General features: G+C 36.3%; 1 protein-coding gene across 1 annotated transcript in view; it reads left to right on the top strand.

The window, feature by feature from the left end:
* SLC10A7 (solute carrier family 10 member 7) overlaps positions 1-18,444 on the top strand; it is a 194,520-nt gene that overhangs the window by 53,981 nt on the left and 122,095 nt on the right. Inside the window, exon 5 of the mRNA XM_016158894.2 lies at positions 11,781-11,819. Within this exon, the coding sequence (XP_016014380.1) occupies positions 11,781-11,819 (39 nt within the window). The remainder of the gene's footprint in view (positions 1-11,780; positions 11,820-18,444) is intronic.

Below are 18,444 nucleotides of genomic sequence, written 5' to 3'. Positions count from 1 at the left end.
GGACTCCTGAATAACAGCTGATGTCTGAAGTGAGAGCAGTCTTGTAGGGGACTGAGCCTTTTAACTTCTGGGGTTTGTGCCAACTCCAGGTGATCAGAACTGTATTGCAGTCTGTTCAGTTGGTGTTAGACCAATTGAGTTGAAATGGAACAGTGACCTTTTACAGAAAAAGTTGACCACTCCCTGTTTTAAAGGTGTATCAGTTTTATTGATTTTTTTCCTTCTATGGAACCAGCTTTTGATTTCATTGATCTCTGTTGTCTTTCTGGATTTGATTTCATTAGTTTCTGCTTATATCTTTAATTTCCTTGCTGTGCTCGTTTTTTGTTTAATTTGCCCTTCTTTTTCTAACTTTTTTTTTTTAATCTTTGGAATTATGCCATCTCTTCTCATCTTGGTATTCGTGGTTGCAGATTGAACTTGTGGGAGTATTTACAGAACAAAAATCAGCAAATATTACAAACTGGTGTCCTCCCTTCACCCCGAGAGCCAGTTGTTAAACATTTACTAGCATACTACCTCTAACAGCAATTACGCAGCTCTTTTTAAATTTTCTGAGGGGACCGAACATAAAAAGATGACCTCAATGAAACGTTACTTCAAAAAAGGAAAGGACTTGCTGGCGAAAAATGTGATTTAAAATATAGATTTTAAATCTAGAATTCTAAAAGAGATTATGTAGTCTCAGATCCTGAAGTCATAAAGAATAGGATGGGTTGGTTCCATTTGTTACTGATTTCGGTGTACTCCTTTTTGAGGAAAAATGCCTTGATTAGATGATCTGCAGAAGTCTGTTGCAGTTCTGTGGATCTATGGTAAGTTATTTCCCAGAAGATGGTAGGAAAGCTATTTTATTGCTAATGAAAAGCTGATGAGAGAGTGATTGCTGAGGGATTGATCCATTGCCCTCTCAAGAAGCTCTGAGATTCCCAGACCTAATGGATGGAAAAGAGCAGAAATAACAGAGTTAGGTAGCTAGAGTCTAAAATTTGTAAGACACATTAGTTGGTTTGACACAAGTTGTCACTTATGTTTTGTGGATGACCTTCTAAAAAAAGTGTTAGGGGAATTCTTGGCCAATTTCTCTCTTGATGTGCGGAGAGCTTAGTTCACGTGTTGGCATTAAACAGCTTCCGTTAATTGATCAGAGAAGGGCTTGCTGTATATCACTAGTAGGTATTGAGAATGACCATTTTAAAGGAAATTTTAATGGTTAATTTCTGTGCTTTCATAGCTCTTTGATCCCTTTGACGTCGTGTTATAGCCATTATGATGTCTGTCTTCTATCCCTATACTCTGAGCTGGTACTCTATGGCATTTATTTTTCTATTCTCAGTGCTTAGCTGAATAAATTGCTTATGAATGTGTATTGAAAGAATGAATGAATGATTAAAGGAATATTTGTTTTATTCCTTTTTGGCAGGACGTAGGAAACCCAAAAGATTGAAAACAATTAAACTTTAGGGATATTGAGAAATTAGCATTTTAAAAAAGACCCAATGTCAACTAGTGTGTAATATTTTATGCACCATAGATAGTCACAAGTTCTTAATAATCTATTAATAAATAAATAATATGTATTTTCAGTTTAATACAGGATATTCCTACTTACGCCCACAGTTTGTTCCTCTGAATATTCAGTGTTAGTATAACAAGTAAGACTATTTAGGTAAATACCTCCTGGCATTATCTTCAACTCCATTCAATTTTTGGTCTGACACTGATTGAGTACCTAATATGTGCACAGCATTGTTCACAGTTTGCCTAAAGTTTAAAGAGAGAACCTCTAAAATGTTTGTTGTGCTTAACATATAACATCGATTATATGGGTTTTTCCTAATAAATACATAATCAGCATAAAAACCTTGAAAATAAGCACACATGAAAAAAATATCCATAATCCCATTACCCAACACACCACTATTATTGTTTTGGTATTTGCCCTTTTTGTATTATGTATCCACACATATATGTTAAAAATAAGATGTCAAATAGGCAGTGTGGGTATAATAGAGCGGGTACAAGGAATGTCTGGAGATGAGTTCAATTCTGGCTTTGCCACTCGTCAATATGACCTTTAGAAAAATCCTTCATCTCTCTCGACTTCTATTTCTGCAGTTATAAAGGGCTTGTTGTAGTATCTAAGGGCCCCTTCCACTTGAAAATTCCGATTTCATTGAAACTGAATACCTTCAAAGATAGATTTCATGAAAATGCAATGGAAGGTGTTTAAGCTTATATTCATCTCAATTATGAGGCATATTTAAAAATCTTGAACTAGTATAAAAATTGCCTGCTAATAAGTTTTGTTATTAAGAACCAGTTATATTATTTAAAGTAACAAATTTCTCCTCGAGCAAGAGCCACAATCTGAATTGATGATGTTATTTGAGTTGATAAATATGTTTTTAGGAAAATGTTAAAATGAGTCTGGTAAGCCTTTAAGTGTGCTACCAGAATAAGAAATACAAGATCACCACTATTTTAAGTTCATGGCATTTTATCCAAAAAAGCATACCAAGGAGAAAAATCAAAGCAGCCATGTTACTTGATTCTTTTTGCACCTCATGAAAATTGATTTTGCCTTCCCTCCCCTCCTCCATGCATATTGTGAAAATGTAGATTGGTATGCAAGAAGCATTTCACATTATGTACCAAAGCTTTAAAAGTCTTAAAAGGTATCCAGTTTGTCTTAAAAGGGTCAGTTTTCACATTAAACAATTTTCATTGTACAGTTAAGATGTCCTTCTACTATTTCGTAGTAGGATTTTTTTTGTAGGCATTTTAACAGTTATTTAAGGGTCCCATGTGCTTAGAAAGGAATCTGAATATATGTGCCTTTTTAAAAAAACCTCAGCACAATGTAGGTTATTCCATCAATACCATCAAATGACTTGGAGCTGTAGTTGGAACAATATGTAAAAATACAGCTTGTGAAAGATTTCCTTTATTAACTGTCATCATCTGCAGAATATATGTTCAAATAAACGTTGTGTAATAACTAAATTTGAGATTAATAGGCCCCTTAAGAAACAGCGAAGTCATTCAGAATAGTCAGTGAAAAATGGGCTGTAAGACTGTAACATGCACACATTGTCCTGCTTACATGCTCTCTCTGGTGTCATTCCCATTTATCACTGTCGGCAGGCTCTGTTCTCATTAAAACACTCTTGCACCAAAGCAACTTAATTTTCTTAAGAGGAGAGGACACCTGATTCAATTTAGCACCCAGAAACAGTAACTTGAATATATTTTTCCTTGCCTGAATTGAGATGAATAGTTATAAACAAGAATAGCCACCCCCCCCCCATTTACTTCAAGATTAAAGATATTAAATAATTTTTTTCCATTGGTATCAAGAAATGGGCCCGCAGAAATAGGCAAGAAATGTAACTTACCCTCAGAAAAGCACTCGGATATTATTTACTCTTAACTTGTATCGATATGAATTTCTGTTCATCCGTGTAATGTTTTTAAAATAAATGGTTAGAGTGATATTAAGATGGTGAATATAATGGTCCATGTTCTAAAATTAATCTTTTTTTAAATTGATGGATGCCTTGTAGTAGTACTATAGCTTTCATTTAGATTTATTTGTTGAGATGAAATATTTTACAATGATTTCGAAACAATATTTTACTTTTTAGCTATTGCTGCTTAAATAATATGTAACATAAAATAATGGAATTAAATGAAGAGTACCCCTTTAATGTTGAGCATGGTGTATAAATTCTCATTTTAACTGAGGTCCTATATATTTACTTTTCTTTGGTGTGGTTCAATAGCACTTACATGTAATAAAGAAATGTATAACTCAAATTTTACTTGTTATGATATTTATCCAGTGAAAATAGAGGTAATTAAGTAGTCAATATTAAAATGTCCTAGCCATTGGTGCTGAAAGCTGAATAATTATAATTGACTTTTAAAACAAATAGAATAAACTTTTCCTAATTTTTTTTAAATATTGTCTTTCTATAGCACTTCACAAAGTAACTCACAAGTAAAAAAGAAAATATTTTGTGTTTCCATATTTAATTGAAGCCCAAGAATTAGAATTCAGTCATTGATGTCTTTATGTTTTCTTCCAAACTGAACTTATGCTCATAAAGGAAATAAATATTAAGGCCAATTGTCCTTGTGGATCAGAGGCTGGAGTGATATAAATTCACATAGTTGAGGAACTTTTCTATAGTAAGACGATGTAGCTTGGGTCTCCAGCAATCGGCACCAATGGCCAATGTTCCTTTCCTTATTTTTTCATACGTTATGCCATGTGCAATGGGAATAAGAGAAGTGCTAGATAAACCTTAATATGCCTACTCAGATTTATTTCTTAGAGGAAGCACTTTCGATTTATCTACCCCGCCTGATTAGCCCTTTATTATTTTCTCCCTTGTCATGGAATATGATGTATCAGTTAGGCTTCAGGTGATCAAAACTCAATGAAAAGTAGCTAGAACAAGAAGGGACTTGTTTTTCTCATTTACCAAGATGCCTGGAGAGAGGGGCTGCTGGCATTTGTTCTGTGACGCGATACTAGAGTGGCTGTGTCTGCATTGCTTTTGGTCTTTCTCTTCTGGTTGCAAGACAGCAGTTACCACTCTAGGCAGAAAGAAGGGAAGAAGGGCAGGGCCAGAAAGTAACCCCCATACCCCTCTCCCCCCACCCCCAAGCCTGCATCAGTTTGTACTATATCCCATTGGCCAGAGCTCTGTTGCATGGCAACGCTGGCTTTTCCTTTTGCATGTGTACTTTTTGCTTCTTATTTAAAAAGTTGTTTCCTTTTCTGAAGGCATAAAGATCGTCTTGTAAGTTCTTCTAAAGCTTTTAGTTTTGCCTTCCAAACCTGGCTCTTTAATTTGTCTGGCATTTTCTTCTTTAGTATATTGAGAAAGATTCAGTTACTCCTCCTTTCTTACCTGCTTTAGAATGGTATAGCCTTCTCACATTGTAATTCTTTTTTTTAATTATAAACTTCTGTTCAGTGGGGGGTTGTTAGATCTGAGAATCCATTTTGGTCTGAATTATTGAAGTGACCCCAAAGAAATGTGTTGCATTTGCTTCCTTCAAGGCCCCAGGAATTCCACTGGCCTTTCATCCGTTTATGCTTCCCTTGAATTGATCGTTAGTTTGGGATTCTTGAATCACCGGGATAGTGTAAGTTCATCCCTGTGCCCACGCTGATGCAGGCCTTATGTTGCTCTCTTGACTTAGTAAGTAGAATGTCCGAGCTGCTCTCGCAGAGGGGACAGCCCTTCCGGGTTCTGCTCTGCCTGCCGTGGGTGTCCCAGTTTGTCTCAGTTCCTGTTCTCACCGTCTGGTCTGCAGACCGAAGCCCTCGCTGCTTCTTGCCTCGTGGGCCAGACTCGGCATTTCCGGGAGAGAGCAGCGTCACGTGCATGCTTTACTACTCTGGCCGTGACTAACTGCTACACATCTAGTACCTGGATTTTTGTTTCTTTGTTTTAGCTCAACTATACATTTAAAACGTCGCGTTGTTATTATAATTTGGTTACTGAGTGGTGAGAATTTGAGGGTCTTGTATTGCAGGAGACGCCATCTCGCATACTCTTGTTCCCCGCTCCTACCCTCTCCTCTGACAGCATCTCTGGCAGATCTCACGGTTTTCTGGTCATTTTTAATTACAGAAATAGTCATATGTTTAGTAATGAGGATTAACTCTTTGATAATAAGTAATCCAGGGCAGTCTAGTTTGAAACTTCAAATTCTCTTCTTTCCCATCTTAGGCCTAACCTGTGTTTTTAAAACACAGAAAATTATACCTTTTTCCTTAATGAATATGTACACGTATGAGAAAAACAGGGCGGGCAGGACCAGTGGAGAAGAGGGCACGATCTGCTTCACTATTATTATTATTTTAAATCTTTTCTTCCTCTCTACACTGGCCTCTTTAGAGTCAGGGCGAGTAGCACAGGTCTACTAGGAACAGTGAGACAGAGTCTTTTCTTGTTGGTGCTGTTGTAATCTGGCCCTCGGGACCCTCTGTCATAGCTCAGAGTCCACACACATGCTCTCTCCTTTGGCTGGACAGCTTAGGGGAGGGATTCTTCGGAGTGCATCTCACCCCTGGCCCTAAACCTGTCCCTTCAGCCTCTTATTGCTGGAGTGTCTTTGCTCTGGAAGGCTGCTATTTTGGGTCTCGAGATGAATCAAATGCGGTGGCAGTCTTTGGAAAGGTTTACTCGGCCCACATGGAATTGACAGAACTTTGCCCCCAAACACAGTGGGCGTGTACTTAGCCCGGTTCCCTGACCGCACCGTGGTCTGTTCTGGGCAGCCTCCCCACCTTTGCTGTTTCTAGTCAGGAAGCAAGTACCTGTCCCTGGTCCACTGACACGCCCTCTTTACCCCCGACCGACCCCGGTTCTAGGCAGCGCAGCGTGATGCTCCCGAGAGCTGTCACAGCGCTCTGCTCCTGCGGCAGCCCAGTGGGCGCGTTCTGCCCTTGGTAAACATCCAGCGTGCGCAGCAATGCCTTCCTGCTTTCCTGCAGTTCCTCCTGTCCCCACTGTTGGTTCTTTGGTATGTGTTGCTCCCATCTCCATCTTGAGAGTTGTGGTGGACAGGTCAGCTTTCTTCCCTAGAGGAGGAAGATAAAGTCAAAGAGCTTCTACGCCTAAAAGTTTTCTTTTATCAAGCTCCTCTAGCCTTTACATTCTTCTCTTATACAGCCTGCATGTGAAATGGTCCCCGACCTAGTTTTCATGTCTTTTTATAAGTACTGCATTGACATGTGTGGCATTTTACTGTAGAATAGTGGGATACTTGTCACACGTTCTCCTTAGCTTGGAGCATTACCAGAAAGCCTGAGACAACCAACCATAAATGTCCCATTTTAACATTTCGGTAAATATTTCTGTATATGTTAACTGGGAAGCTGGGTACACAACTGTGAAAACTGAAAGTTTCCTAAATTAACTTGGAATAGATTATTCATACTCAGTATAAACAATGAACTTTATTTTATTTTTTATTTGGAGGAACGTTGTATCAGCATTCCAAACATTTTAGATATGGTGTTATACGAGAACACTTGGGTAGGACCCAGCAACGTTCATGTGTGTGAAGTGCCGTCATTTAAAAAACGGATTACGTAGCATGAAACATGGTCAGTGCACAGCGGTTATGAATGGCAAAGATTTGGGATGTACTGTAAAGTAGAACTGGATTACGTTTAAAGACATTCAGCAATACAAGAGCTTGCTTTTGGTAGAGAACCCTCTGTCCTCTTGTCAGCGTTTGTTTGTTTTTTTTTAATTCACCTTTTATTTCAAATCATTTCAAGTAGCTTATGAAGAAATTAATTTATTACTAAACTTGCTCAATTTTCCAAAATAATTTAATAAAGACAAGCTGTATAATATGTAATGAAACTTTAGTAAAATACTATCTATTGGGCAAAATGGGACTGATACTGAAAAGCAATATATTAATCTAAAAATATGTAATATGAAGGAAGCCAATCTACTTAGTATTAAAAAAACTACCTTAACGTGAACTATTTTTTTCAGTTAGCATTGATCACACCAATGTGATCACACCAAGATATGCACACACTTTGCAGATGGGATTCATGAGTCAGTAATGAAAGCATTACTGTCCAGGATATGCAGTTAGCACAGAAGTATTCTTTCATTCATTCATTCATTCATTCATTCACTTATTCTTTGATTAAATAATGTTTATCGAGTGTCTACCATGAGCCAGGTGCTGTCAAATGCACTGAGGATATACTCTTGTCCAAATTAGAACAAATTCTTGCTGTGATGGATCATTCTTGTAAAATGGAGCATGGTAGATGGGGAATAGGCAAATTGTTTTTGGCAAAAGAGATAACAAATGAAATCCTGTATTTAAAAATCAGTGGACTCTCTCCGGTGAGCCTCCAGCAGGCAGGGGGAGGGAGCCCACACCCTGCAGGAGTCTGCTGTGTGACCCGAGGGGTCCTACTGTGAGAACGAATTGTCTTTGGAGGCTTATGTTTGATCTCAGTACATGAGGTTTGTATTCTCCGTAGCTATGTTTGTTTTAATACAAAAATAATAGTGGGTTTGAGGTTTATTTTCAAAATCAAATATTCACACACTACAGATACTCCTGAAAGATGCCCTGGGTTCATCCCATGGCTTCTGATCCCCCAGCTCAGTGAGATGAGCCAGAGGGCGTTCAACCTCCAGCTCATCAGGCAGCCAGCAAGAGCTATCGCTAGCATGCAAAGTGATTGAAATCTTAATTTTATTTTAAAATAAAATATTTATTACATTTTTAACAGCAACAGGATTCAAAATGGAAATGATAAATGGCTGAACATCTCCCTGGCCAGCTAACCATTGTGAAATATAGAAAAGTAACATGTTAAAAACAAAAACCCAGACAGGACAGATGGAACATGATTGATTAAATCATGCCTGTGCGATGAAGCCGCCATGAAACCCCAGAAGGAAGGGTGCAGAGAGCTTCTGGGCCGGTGAACACGCGGAGGCATTGAGAGAGTGGCACACTGGAGAGGACGTGGATGCTCTGTGCCCTGTCCCCATGCCTTGCCCCGTGCATCTCTCCCATTTGGCTGTTCCCGAGTTGTGCATGTGTGTGTGGTGTGCACGCGCGCATGTGTGTTTAAAATAAATCAGCAATCTAGTGAGTAAAGTGGTTTCCTAAGTTTTGTGAGCCGCTCCTGCAAATTAATCAAACTCAAGCATGGGGTTGTAGGAACCTTCGATTTGTAGCCAGTGGGTCAGAAGCACAGGTGACAGCTTGGATTGACATCTGAAATGGGGTCTGTCTTATGGGACTGAGCCCTTAACCAGTGGGATCTGACGCTAGTGTCAGGTAGACATTTGGCAGAATTGAGTTGACTCATGGGACATGCAGCTTGTCTCAGAATTGGTTGATAGTGGGGAAAAAAAACATGTTGAAAGAATTATACACGCTGTTTTGAAACTTGCTTTTTCACTTCATGTATCAGCTTGCTTTCATATCAGTATAGGCAGATCATCCTTTTTTAATGGCTGTAGAGTACTCCTTGGTAATTCTAGATTTTATTTAACTCTGTTGCTCTATAATAGTGGTAAATTATTTATGTTAAACATTCATGTAACTATCATAATAACAAAAATTATAGTCATAACAAACATGTAAGTACATAAGATGAGCTTCATCAGATTTCTTCCTTAGAAGACTTGAATAGGGCAGGAAGGCACGTGAGATGGGTCATTTCAATAGTGTGACAAGTGCCACGACAGAAGTATGCTCAGGATGTTGTGGCAGCAGGCATGGGGACACCGAGTCCACCTAGAAGTTGTGTGTGTGTGTGTGTGTGTGTGTGTGTGTGTGTGTGTTGGAGGAGGTAATTAAAAGCTTCTTGGAAGGACAATGCCCAAGCTGAGTTGCTAAGATCAACGGCAGAGGAAGGGAAAGGGGTGTTCCAGGCCAAGCACCAAAGAGGTAAGAAACAGAATGATGAGTTCGTGAAACCACAGGTAGTTGAGTGTCGTCAGACTATAAAATTTGAGGCAGGAAATGAGATCTCTCCTCAGACAAAAACCTGTTCATGAAGGGCTTGTACGTCATGCTAAGGAGCTGGGAATTTCTCATTAAATCAGAAGACATACCTGTTTCTTACATATCAATTAAATTCTTTCTAAATATTTATCATCACTTTTTGGAACTCTGAAAAACATTTCTTCACATGCTACAAATTCAGAATTGAACCAACTGTTAGTTTAATTATCTATTGGTATCGAGCCCTAGATTCTTGGTTCGAGTGTCTGATTTTACATGGTTTCTTAGCCATTTCACCAATGATTGCCCGAGCTCTCTGCATAGGATAATGAAGTGATAATGTGAGTGAGTTCAGATCCATCACCTTTGTCAGGAAAAACAACTAAGAATAAGTTGGTCTGCAGCATCTTTGGGTACCTAAGATACTCCATCAGTGTTATCATTGTCATTTTATAAATGCAAGAACACAGCTAGTCTATGTGAAGCATATTGTGTCTGTTTTGGTTAAAAGAGAAAACTGGATGGAGTGTGAGTATAACAATTTGATCTGACAAGTACTAGTCAATGTTTGTTTCACTTTGCCTTCTGAGTCCTTTTACTTTCAATGATCCATTTTTTTTTTTTAAATGCTAGGTAGAACCATTATTTATTTAGTGTAAGGCTAGTGAACAGCACAGGAAAGAAACATTTTGAAGAGAGGAGCTCAAGAGGGAAAGACCTCATTCCTTTATTAAAAAGAAAGATTGATCCATTTTACACACAAAAGAGAGTCTAGAAATGAAGTTGTTTGTGGGGAAGGTGCATTTCTGTGGAAAGGAAGGCAGTGTTCCTGGTTGATCTTGCCACCCACCGCTCATTTAGGTATCCTGTTTTATTTCTTGTTCTCCGCACATGAAACTTTTTCCTGAATCGCCCATAATGGAATTCCAGGAAGAGGTGCTAAATACGTTGTCGTAGTTTACAGTTGTCATCTGTAACGTTTCAGTAGCCAAATCTTTTTTTTTTTTTTTTTTTCCACTGCTCCCTGTACAACATGGAACACCATATGCCATTGTCCCTGTCAGGAAGCAAAGGTTTTCCTGGCCTGCACCTGTGCCTGTGTTCATGCCACACAGGAGCTGTGGTCCAGTGCCATCTTTTATTGATGGGGGCAGCAAAGGAGAACTCTAATGAAATTATCAAAGCTTTGAATTAATTATGAACCTGAATAGGAGAGCTAAGCTCTCTGGAGCCAAGGATCTCATTACCCATGCACTCTCGCTGCATCCTCTTCTGGAGCAGAAGGCGTTTCAGCTACAGCTCTTAGGTTGGCTTTGGACTTTATTCAAACTTGCTAAGCTGACATCTTCTCCTTCCTACAACGTGGCTGCTAATGTCCACGACGATTAATTTAATCCTGCTCTGGATCTACAGGAGATGTCAGTAGTTTTTCTCTACCCCTCCTTTTGCCTTTTATTATTATTATTATTTTTTCTTTCTCTCTCCTTTTCTTTCATCAAACTGGATGTTATGCAAGTTTCTATCTTTTTCGAATAATGTGAAGCCTTTAGGATTCAGGTGTAGCTTCATGGAATACAGTGATTGACTTAACGTTAAGTGATATAGTACATCTACTGTGTATTCCTTGGATATTTAGGTAAGCACAAAGTCAAATATTTCTTCTTTGAATTTTTAACACCAAATAGAGGTTTTTCTTTCTTGTTTCTATCCTAGAATGAATGGAATAGTGATAACTTCCACAGTCTTAACAGCATTGTTCATAATTCTACCATATGTTGTATGGGAACCTCGACCTCACCTTTGTGGATATAGTTCATAGGACTTATGCTCCCTGTTAGAGAGTAGTTAATGTTTGTTTAACAATTCTTATTTTTCTTTCCCAGCAATATGAAATTTTTTATGAATAAATCAACCTCTGATTGTTTTAACTCTAGTAGCAAAATCAATAACAACAAGGTTTCAATTTACGATTGGTGGTGATTCTTTGGTACAGTCAAATAGATTCAGGGAATCTCATGGCAAGCCTTTTCGGCTTGCTTTTGAGACCCATTATTTATGAATTCCTAAGCTACAGCTCATCTGTCTTAGTAAACTACAGGCCACTGGCAATTTTTGTCTGCAGTGACTAACTTTGCTTTATAGAGTCAATGTTTTAGGGTTTTAAATAGCAGGGAATGGGGGAATGATAATCTTTGCTTTTTGTTTTCCTATTCACTTTCAGTGAGTTTTTTTCCCCCCATTTATTTTCTTTGTAGGCAGCTGCAATATTTAATTCAGCCTTTGGAAGTTTTTTGGTAAGTAAATGTGTTCGTTGTGATGTTGTTTGTATGAAAGATTTCATGAAATTGGATTTCTTTTACTATTTGGTTAAATATAAAAGTTCTTGAATCCTTTATGTGCCATTATCCATAATCTGGAGAAAATTAGTTAACAATTAAAGAAAATGTTCTCTGACAATATAATTTGGAGGCTTGGTTTTAATATTCCATTTAATGGATTCATGGAATCAATTAAAACACTATGTGTCTCCTTATAGAGGTTATGTCAATATATTGATCATTTAATGAGGTCTTTCAGATTATTATTATTTTGTATCATGGGATTGAGGATTTTGAAAAGGAAACATGACCCAGCTGGTCAGAAAGGGAATGCTAATTTACTTGTTGACATGTCATTTATTTTATACATTTCACTGTTAAAGATGCTACTGTCTTAGCTACTTATGAGAAACCTATCTGAAAAGAATTTGAAATGAGGAGATAACTAATGAGTAATTTGCAAGAAAATGCAATAATTTTTTGACACGTGAACTATAAATTCCGTTAAAATATTAAAAATAGTTCATTTCAACTTTCATAAGTAGAACCAATATAATTAAAAAGACAATACTATTTTAATATTTTTAGTCATTTTTTAAATGATGTAACAAAGACTTGTTTGTGGTAAGAAAGAATGAGAAAGAAACTGAATTTTTTGTTAATCGAACATTTTTATTTATATTCTCCCTAAGATTTGCTAAATTCATAAAAAAATTAGAATACTATATTTTTAGGTACATAACTTATTAACAGATATGTAGTACAATGAGGTACAAATAATTGAGAATAGAATCAGTGGAGTATAAACTGGTTCATGAATCTAGGAAAAATATCAATTCCTTCTGTTTAAAATGTTCTCCATGGCAATTATTGAATATATTTAAATGTAATTTGAGCTTTTAAACGTATTCCTACATAGTGTTAATGCTGCACATTGCTATACAACTCTTAATGTTTCAATGTTATAGAGCTTTTAATTATGTAGTTTCTGCAAAATATATATTTAGAGCATGTCTTATTTTTAAAGAAACACTAACGGTATTCCTGATGCTGTATTATTACTGGTTTCAGAAGAGAGGTAATAGAGTCTATTTCATGAAAATGATCTCTTGAACTACTTACTTTAGACTCAATAATATTTGTTAAATCATTATTGCATGTGTCCAAGTATTTTTTTAATATGTTGTCACAGTTGACAGAATAATACGTTTGATATGCTCTTGTTGGAAGCCAATTTTTATTATATTGTTTGGAATTATGCACATTCATTATCAAAACAGGGCGTCTTAAGCTGGATCTCTTACTCATTCAGATGTCTGAGGTAATTGAGAAAATAAGGTTGAGGCCATTGAATAACTGAAGCAGAATTCACTGTTCCTTATTTAGAGAACAAGCTCGCCAGGTATAGTTTAAGCTTTGCACTGACTGAACAGCGGGCATATCAGGATATTTGTTCTACAAGGCCCAAGTCAAGCTTGTCCTGGGGATTCTTTAGGGTTTTTATTCCGCGCTTTTACGTCTAAGAAGTTATGCATTCTCCCTCCTTAGTCTTCTGCTCTTTTTTCTCTGTTCATCTTTTATTTTACCTTAATTCAATTAATCAATCAATTGTATCTATTGTGTCCTGCCACACAGTGATAGTTTTCTAGTGACTGTAGAGGGTGCAAAGAAATATGGCATGGGTCCCGCTTGGTTGTGGAGATGACACCTAGTAAAAGAAATGCAGTGTGAAAGTTAAGAAGTCAAACAAAAGACGTTACTTGATATATGATTGTAAATGGCAGTGGCGATATGCGCTCTGAAGTCAAAGGTCAAACAGAAACCATTTCTCTGGGCCTTGAGGTATGATAGGACTTTACCTCGTGAGAGAAGAGAGGGAAGGAAATGGCAGAGCAATGGCAGAAGTGTCTTTTTCATTTTTACTTCTCCTTCATTTCTCTTTTTCATTCCTGAGGTTGAAAATTATCAGAAAGGGTTTGAGAATGAAAATTATGACTGGAGATTTTATGCTCAAGTGTTAGAAATAGTTCTATTCCCCCCCCCCCTTCTCCATTATAGTTACAATGAACCTTGGATCGTGAAATATAATGAGTCTGAAGTGAATCAGTTAGAATTAGGTTCAGCTTATTTAACAGAAAATAGGTATAATAGTGGCTTATACAAGATAAAGGCTTATTTCTCTACTATGTGAAATGTGGAAGGAGGCTGTCCAAGTGTGAAACAGTGGCTTCGTGGTCTCCTGGTGGACTGACACCCATCTTCCTCCTCCACCTCCTCAGCATGCAGCTTCCTTCCTCAGGTTGCCTCATGATCCAAGATGGCTGCTGGAGCTCCAGTCAAAATGATACCTAGATAGCAAGGTAAAGAAGTGGGAAAGAACAAAAGAACTCCATTAAAAGCTACGTCTGCTTTCTTTAAATAGCATCCCTGAATATTCAGTGCCATTCTTGGCAATAATATCTTACTGCAGAACTTAGTCATATGACCATACCTGGCTACTGGAGAGGTTGGGATGTGTGGCAATCTGCTAGGAGCTAAAGACTGGATTTCTGTTACTAAGAAAGAAGGGAATGGGTATAACGAGGAAGCTAGCACTTTCTGCATAGGAGCAGTGTACAGCAGTTGTCAAGAGTTTGAAGAAAGAGGTTAATCTCAATTGAATGATATGAGAAGGCTTCAGAGAGAAAATGGTGCTTGAGTTGGGCTTAGGAACAGGATTTATTTTAGAGGGAAATTCTGAATGATAACCTTTATGTTTTATTTTGTTAGTCTTAAAGAGTGGTGCTTATAAAAGTTTTGGGGAAATTTCCTTTATAAATGGCAATTATCTACCTATCCTTAAAATTCAGGATATGGGATGTAGTATAGTTTCTGGAGTCAGACTTGTCTGGGTTTGAGTCCTTCCTTGATCAAATACTAGCCTAACCATAAAAGCATCCCTATGTATAAAATGGGGTAATGATAGGACCTAAACTATACAGTTGTGATGAGGATTTAATGGGGTACCATGCTTGTATGGTGTGGTAGAGATATCTGATGTAGATTTTTTTGTCCAAATTCTGCCCTGAATTTTGTGCGTATGTGACCATGGACATCCATAAAATGAAGAAATTGTTTATCTCTTATCCTCTCCTATGAATGCTAAAATACACTGATTTAATGGTTATTCTTTGGTTATGAGTGGCCATTTCTTTTGTATTTACATAATGGAATCTGAAGAGTATTTACTTAGATTATGTTAACACTTTAAATGAAAGGCTTTTATTAGAAGACTTTTTGAAGAAAGAACTCTGAGAGCATTCTTGTTGATTTTCAGACATCTGGGTATACCAAATAAAACACTGTACATATTTATAGCTAGTTTAATAATGTCCCAAGTCTAATTAAAACACAGTGTTTTTAAGAACTAATTGTTACAGAAAAACTTTTTTTTTTTAATGTAGCTAGGCTGGTAATAACCAATGATAGATGAATTCAATTTACATAAATTTCAGACCAAGAGAATATTTTAAAATCATGCCACAGAGGATTGCTTTAAGTTAAGAAGTTAATGTCATTATCTCCTCCTCTCATTTAAATTGTTTGGTTTACAATAATTATGAAGCGTAATAAGTGTTTTGAGATTTCCCTTGAAGAGATTTTAATAAAATTTGATAGTCAGCCACCCCGAATAACAAAATTTATATCTATACATATTTTTCTATATAAAATTGCATATTTCAAGTTGAAACACTTCATATGTTTTCTTCATCAAAAGAAAGATTAAAAAATAAATATGGGCAACTCTTTAACAAATTCCAATTGAAAAACCTTTAATTTAATTTAAAAAGATTCAACTTTTGAAAAAAACTGGTCACATGATTTGTTAGACCTCTAGCATTTTGGGTTTGGAGGCTGAATTTGGTGTTTCCGGGTCTTCAAGAATTATAGGTTAAAATTTAAAAAGAAAAGAAAATTTTATCTTCTTAGAGTCCTCTGACTATTTTATTGTTTTTGGTAACTCCCAATCTTAAAGAAAAGACCACCCTAGTGAGTGAGGAAGTTGATCATGCCAAACTGAGTTTCTAATACTATGATATCGTAGCGATTCATGGCAACATAAATGTAAGGATTTCTGAAACAGCCCCGGAGTTATGAACAAAGTTAAGTCATTTTTGAGAATGCCTAATACCTATGTTAAAGAAGATCGATGAGTCACTGTTTACTTTCTGAATCTATTCATTAAAAATATTAAGAAATGGGTTTCTTTTACATATATATTTTTTCTTTTAAAAGAGTCATTGCTGCTGCCAGAGGAAGCTATTCTAAGATGAATAATTTGTTTCTTTTCATTTCAGACCAAGGAAACTCCCTGCCTTGAGCTGGTGAACCGAGCCAGCTCATAGTGTTCTTCCCTTACCTAATTATTGTTCTGTCTTTTCTCTTTGCTTTGGCTGGTCCTCCATTACAACCCAGCTTTGTAGAAAGATTTAAATAGTTAACCAATGCATTACAATATTTCTGAAAAAAATCCCAAACACAGATGGCATGTTTTAATAACTTGGGATGTATGTTTATCAATTTCTTTTATTCTTCCTTTCTTGTACAAAAATATACTCAGCCATACTTAGAACAGAGAGAAAGCACATTAACTGTTTTACTCATTGATTGCTGGGCAGCAGTGCTATTTAAAATTCAGAGCAAGAATCTCAATTATTAATATAAAGGGTTAAGACTCAATTGTTTAATTTGGTTTTCCTTTCACCTAAATCTAGGATGTCAGTTTTTAATTTAGTTCATGTTGATGGAATACTCCCTTTGTGCAATACTGAATACTATGCTGATTTTTTCCCATTAGTTTTCTTAAAATTTTAACCAACCTAAACTATTCAGTTGAGATCTTGGCTTTCCCCAAAAGTTCATGATTTGTTTATAAAACAGGTTTTTATTTTCATTAAGCTTAAATGCCAGAACAAACAACTGAATTTTTAAGCAATATTCGGTACCTCCTTATAGGGTGTTATGTTTCAAATTCGTCCCTTTTACTGTTAAGAACTTGATAAAATCAAGGTTTAAAATAACCTATCTTAGGCTTTAAAATATCTTATGAACTATGTTCAGGCAATGGTTTCCACCCTTATATAATGGAATCCATCATCAGGCTGTACATTTCATTTTCTCACTTCTTTGGGCAAATGAACATCAGAAAAGCTAGATTGCTGAGAACAGACCACTTTCTCTTAAAAAAAAAAAATACACTGGTAAATTAACACTGTGGTACAAAATGAGAAAATAGGACTTACAATTAATACACAGATACCTAGAATCCATTAGATTTAAGGCACTTTTCTAGATACTGAAGCAAATACACAAAACATAGATACACAAAAAAAATAAATAACAAGAAAAGATTTAAGAAGGAGTGAAGACAGGAAGTGCCTTCAATGCAGTGTTTTTTAAATTTCTTTATGGCTTTTGCCATGTTGACATTTGTATTAGGTTAAATAAAACTTAATTTTTAAATTTAAATTAATTTTAAAACAAAAATTTACATAAACAGTATAAATAAAAAAAAATCCTGTCATGAATATAGAGGGTAACTGAAATTAAATCAAATAGAAAAAAAGCTAGTATTAATTTGTAGCTACACTCTGCAGCCTACACAAGGCTCTGAGTCCAGTGCTTGCCATCCTAAGTAGTGAGGTCAACACAAATACCAAACCAAGAACTGTCCCTTCCCGCAGTCTGAAGGATTGCAAAAGATTTCTTGAAGAGAGTACATGTAATCATTAATTCTCTGTCCCTGTGACCTTTAAGTTATCTTGCTTTGACTCCCACCTGGGGCAGCACTGTTCTTAAATTTGGGGAACCACCATTCTCTTAAGACCATTTGTCAATCACTTCGTCAAAAGGGTGAATTAAAACCATTTGGGGAGTTCAAATGAGAAAGCCCCTAGAATCAGGGACTTTGGCAACCTGAACATGTTTGTGTTTCTCTCTTTATTTCCTACATAATACTTGCCAGAAAAAGCAGTATGCGTGTGTGTCAAGCATATTTGTGGATTAAAAATATGCTATAATGCTTCTGTAAGGAAAACCCTGTGATAGCTACATTTGGATTTGTTTCTAAAACAAACTGCTATCTGAAGCATAGTCACTGTAAATAAAAAATAGTCTTTGTTACTTAATAAAAATGTATAGAATCCTTACCTACTCTATTTTAGCAGCATAATGCTCTATGCTGTCTGACAGGACTTGTGTAGCAAGTAAATGCATTAGTCACAGTGACCATTTTTCTTGCAAATTTGTGACATAGATTTAATTATAGAAATGACCAGCAACTTACAAATCTAATTTTGGTGGAGGCTGAGGCAACTTTTTTTTTTAAATTTTAATAATGATGGATTTTTTTTGAAAGCAATGATTTCATTACTATTTAAAGAAATCTACTGGTTTAGAACTAGCCAATTGACTGAAGTTATTTTATTACCCTTTAACAAATGCCACGTACTTTCGTTTTAATTTTTATCAATTTTTTTTTAATGTCATCATTTCCAAACTGGAAAAGGACCTGCTCTTATAACCATTTAGGTAAAATGAATAAATTTAAAATTTTTGGAGG

The sequence above is a fragment of the Rousettus aegyptiacus genome, unplaced genomic scaffold, assembly GCF_014176215.1.
Source record: "Rousettus aegyptiacus isolate mRouAeg1 unplaced genomic scaffold, mRouAeg1.p scaffold_m13_p_16, whole genome shotgun sequence".
Classification (NCBI taxonomy): Eukaryota; Metazoa; Chordata; class Mammalia; order Chiroptera; family Pteropodidae; genus Rousettus; species Rousettus aegyptiacus.
The sequence above is the reverse complement of the archived record's forward strand: the minus strand, read 5'-3'. Positions and strand labels throughout refer to the sequence as shown.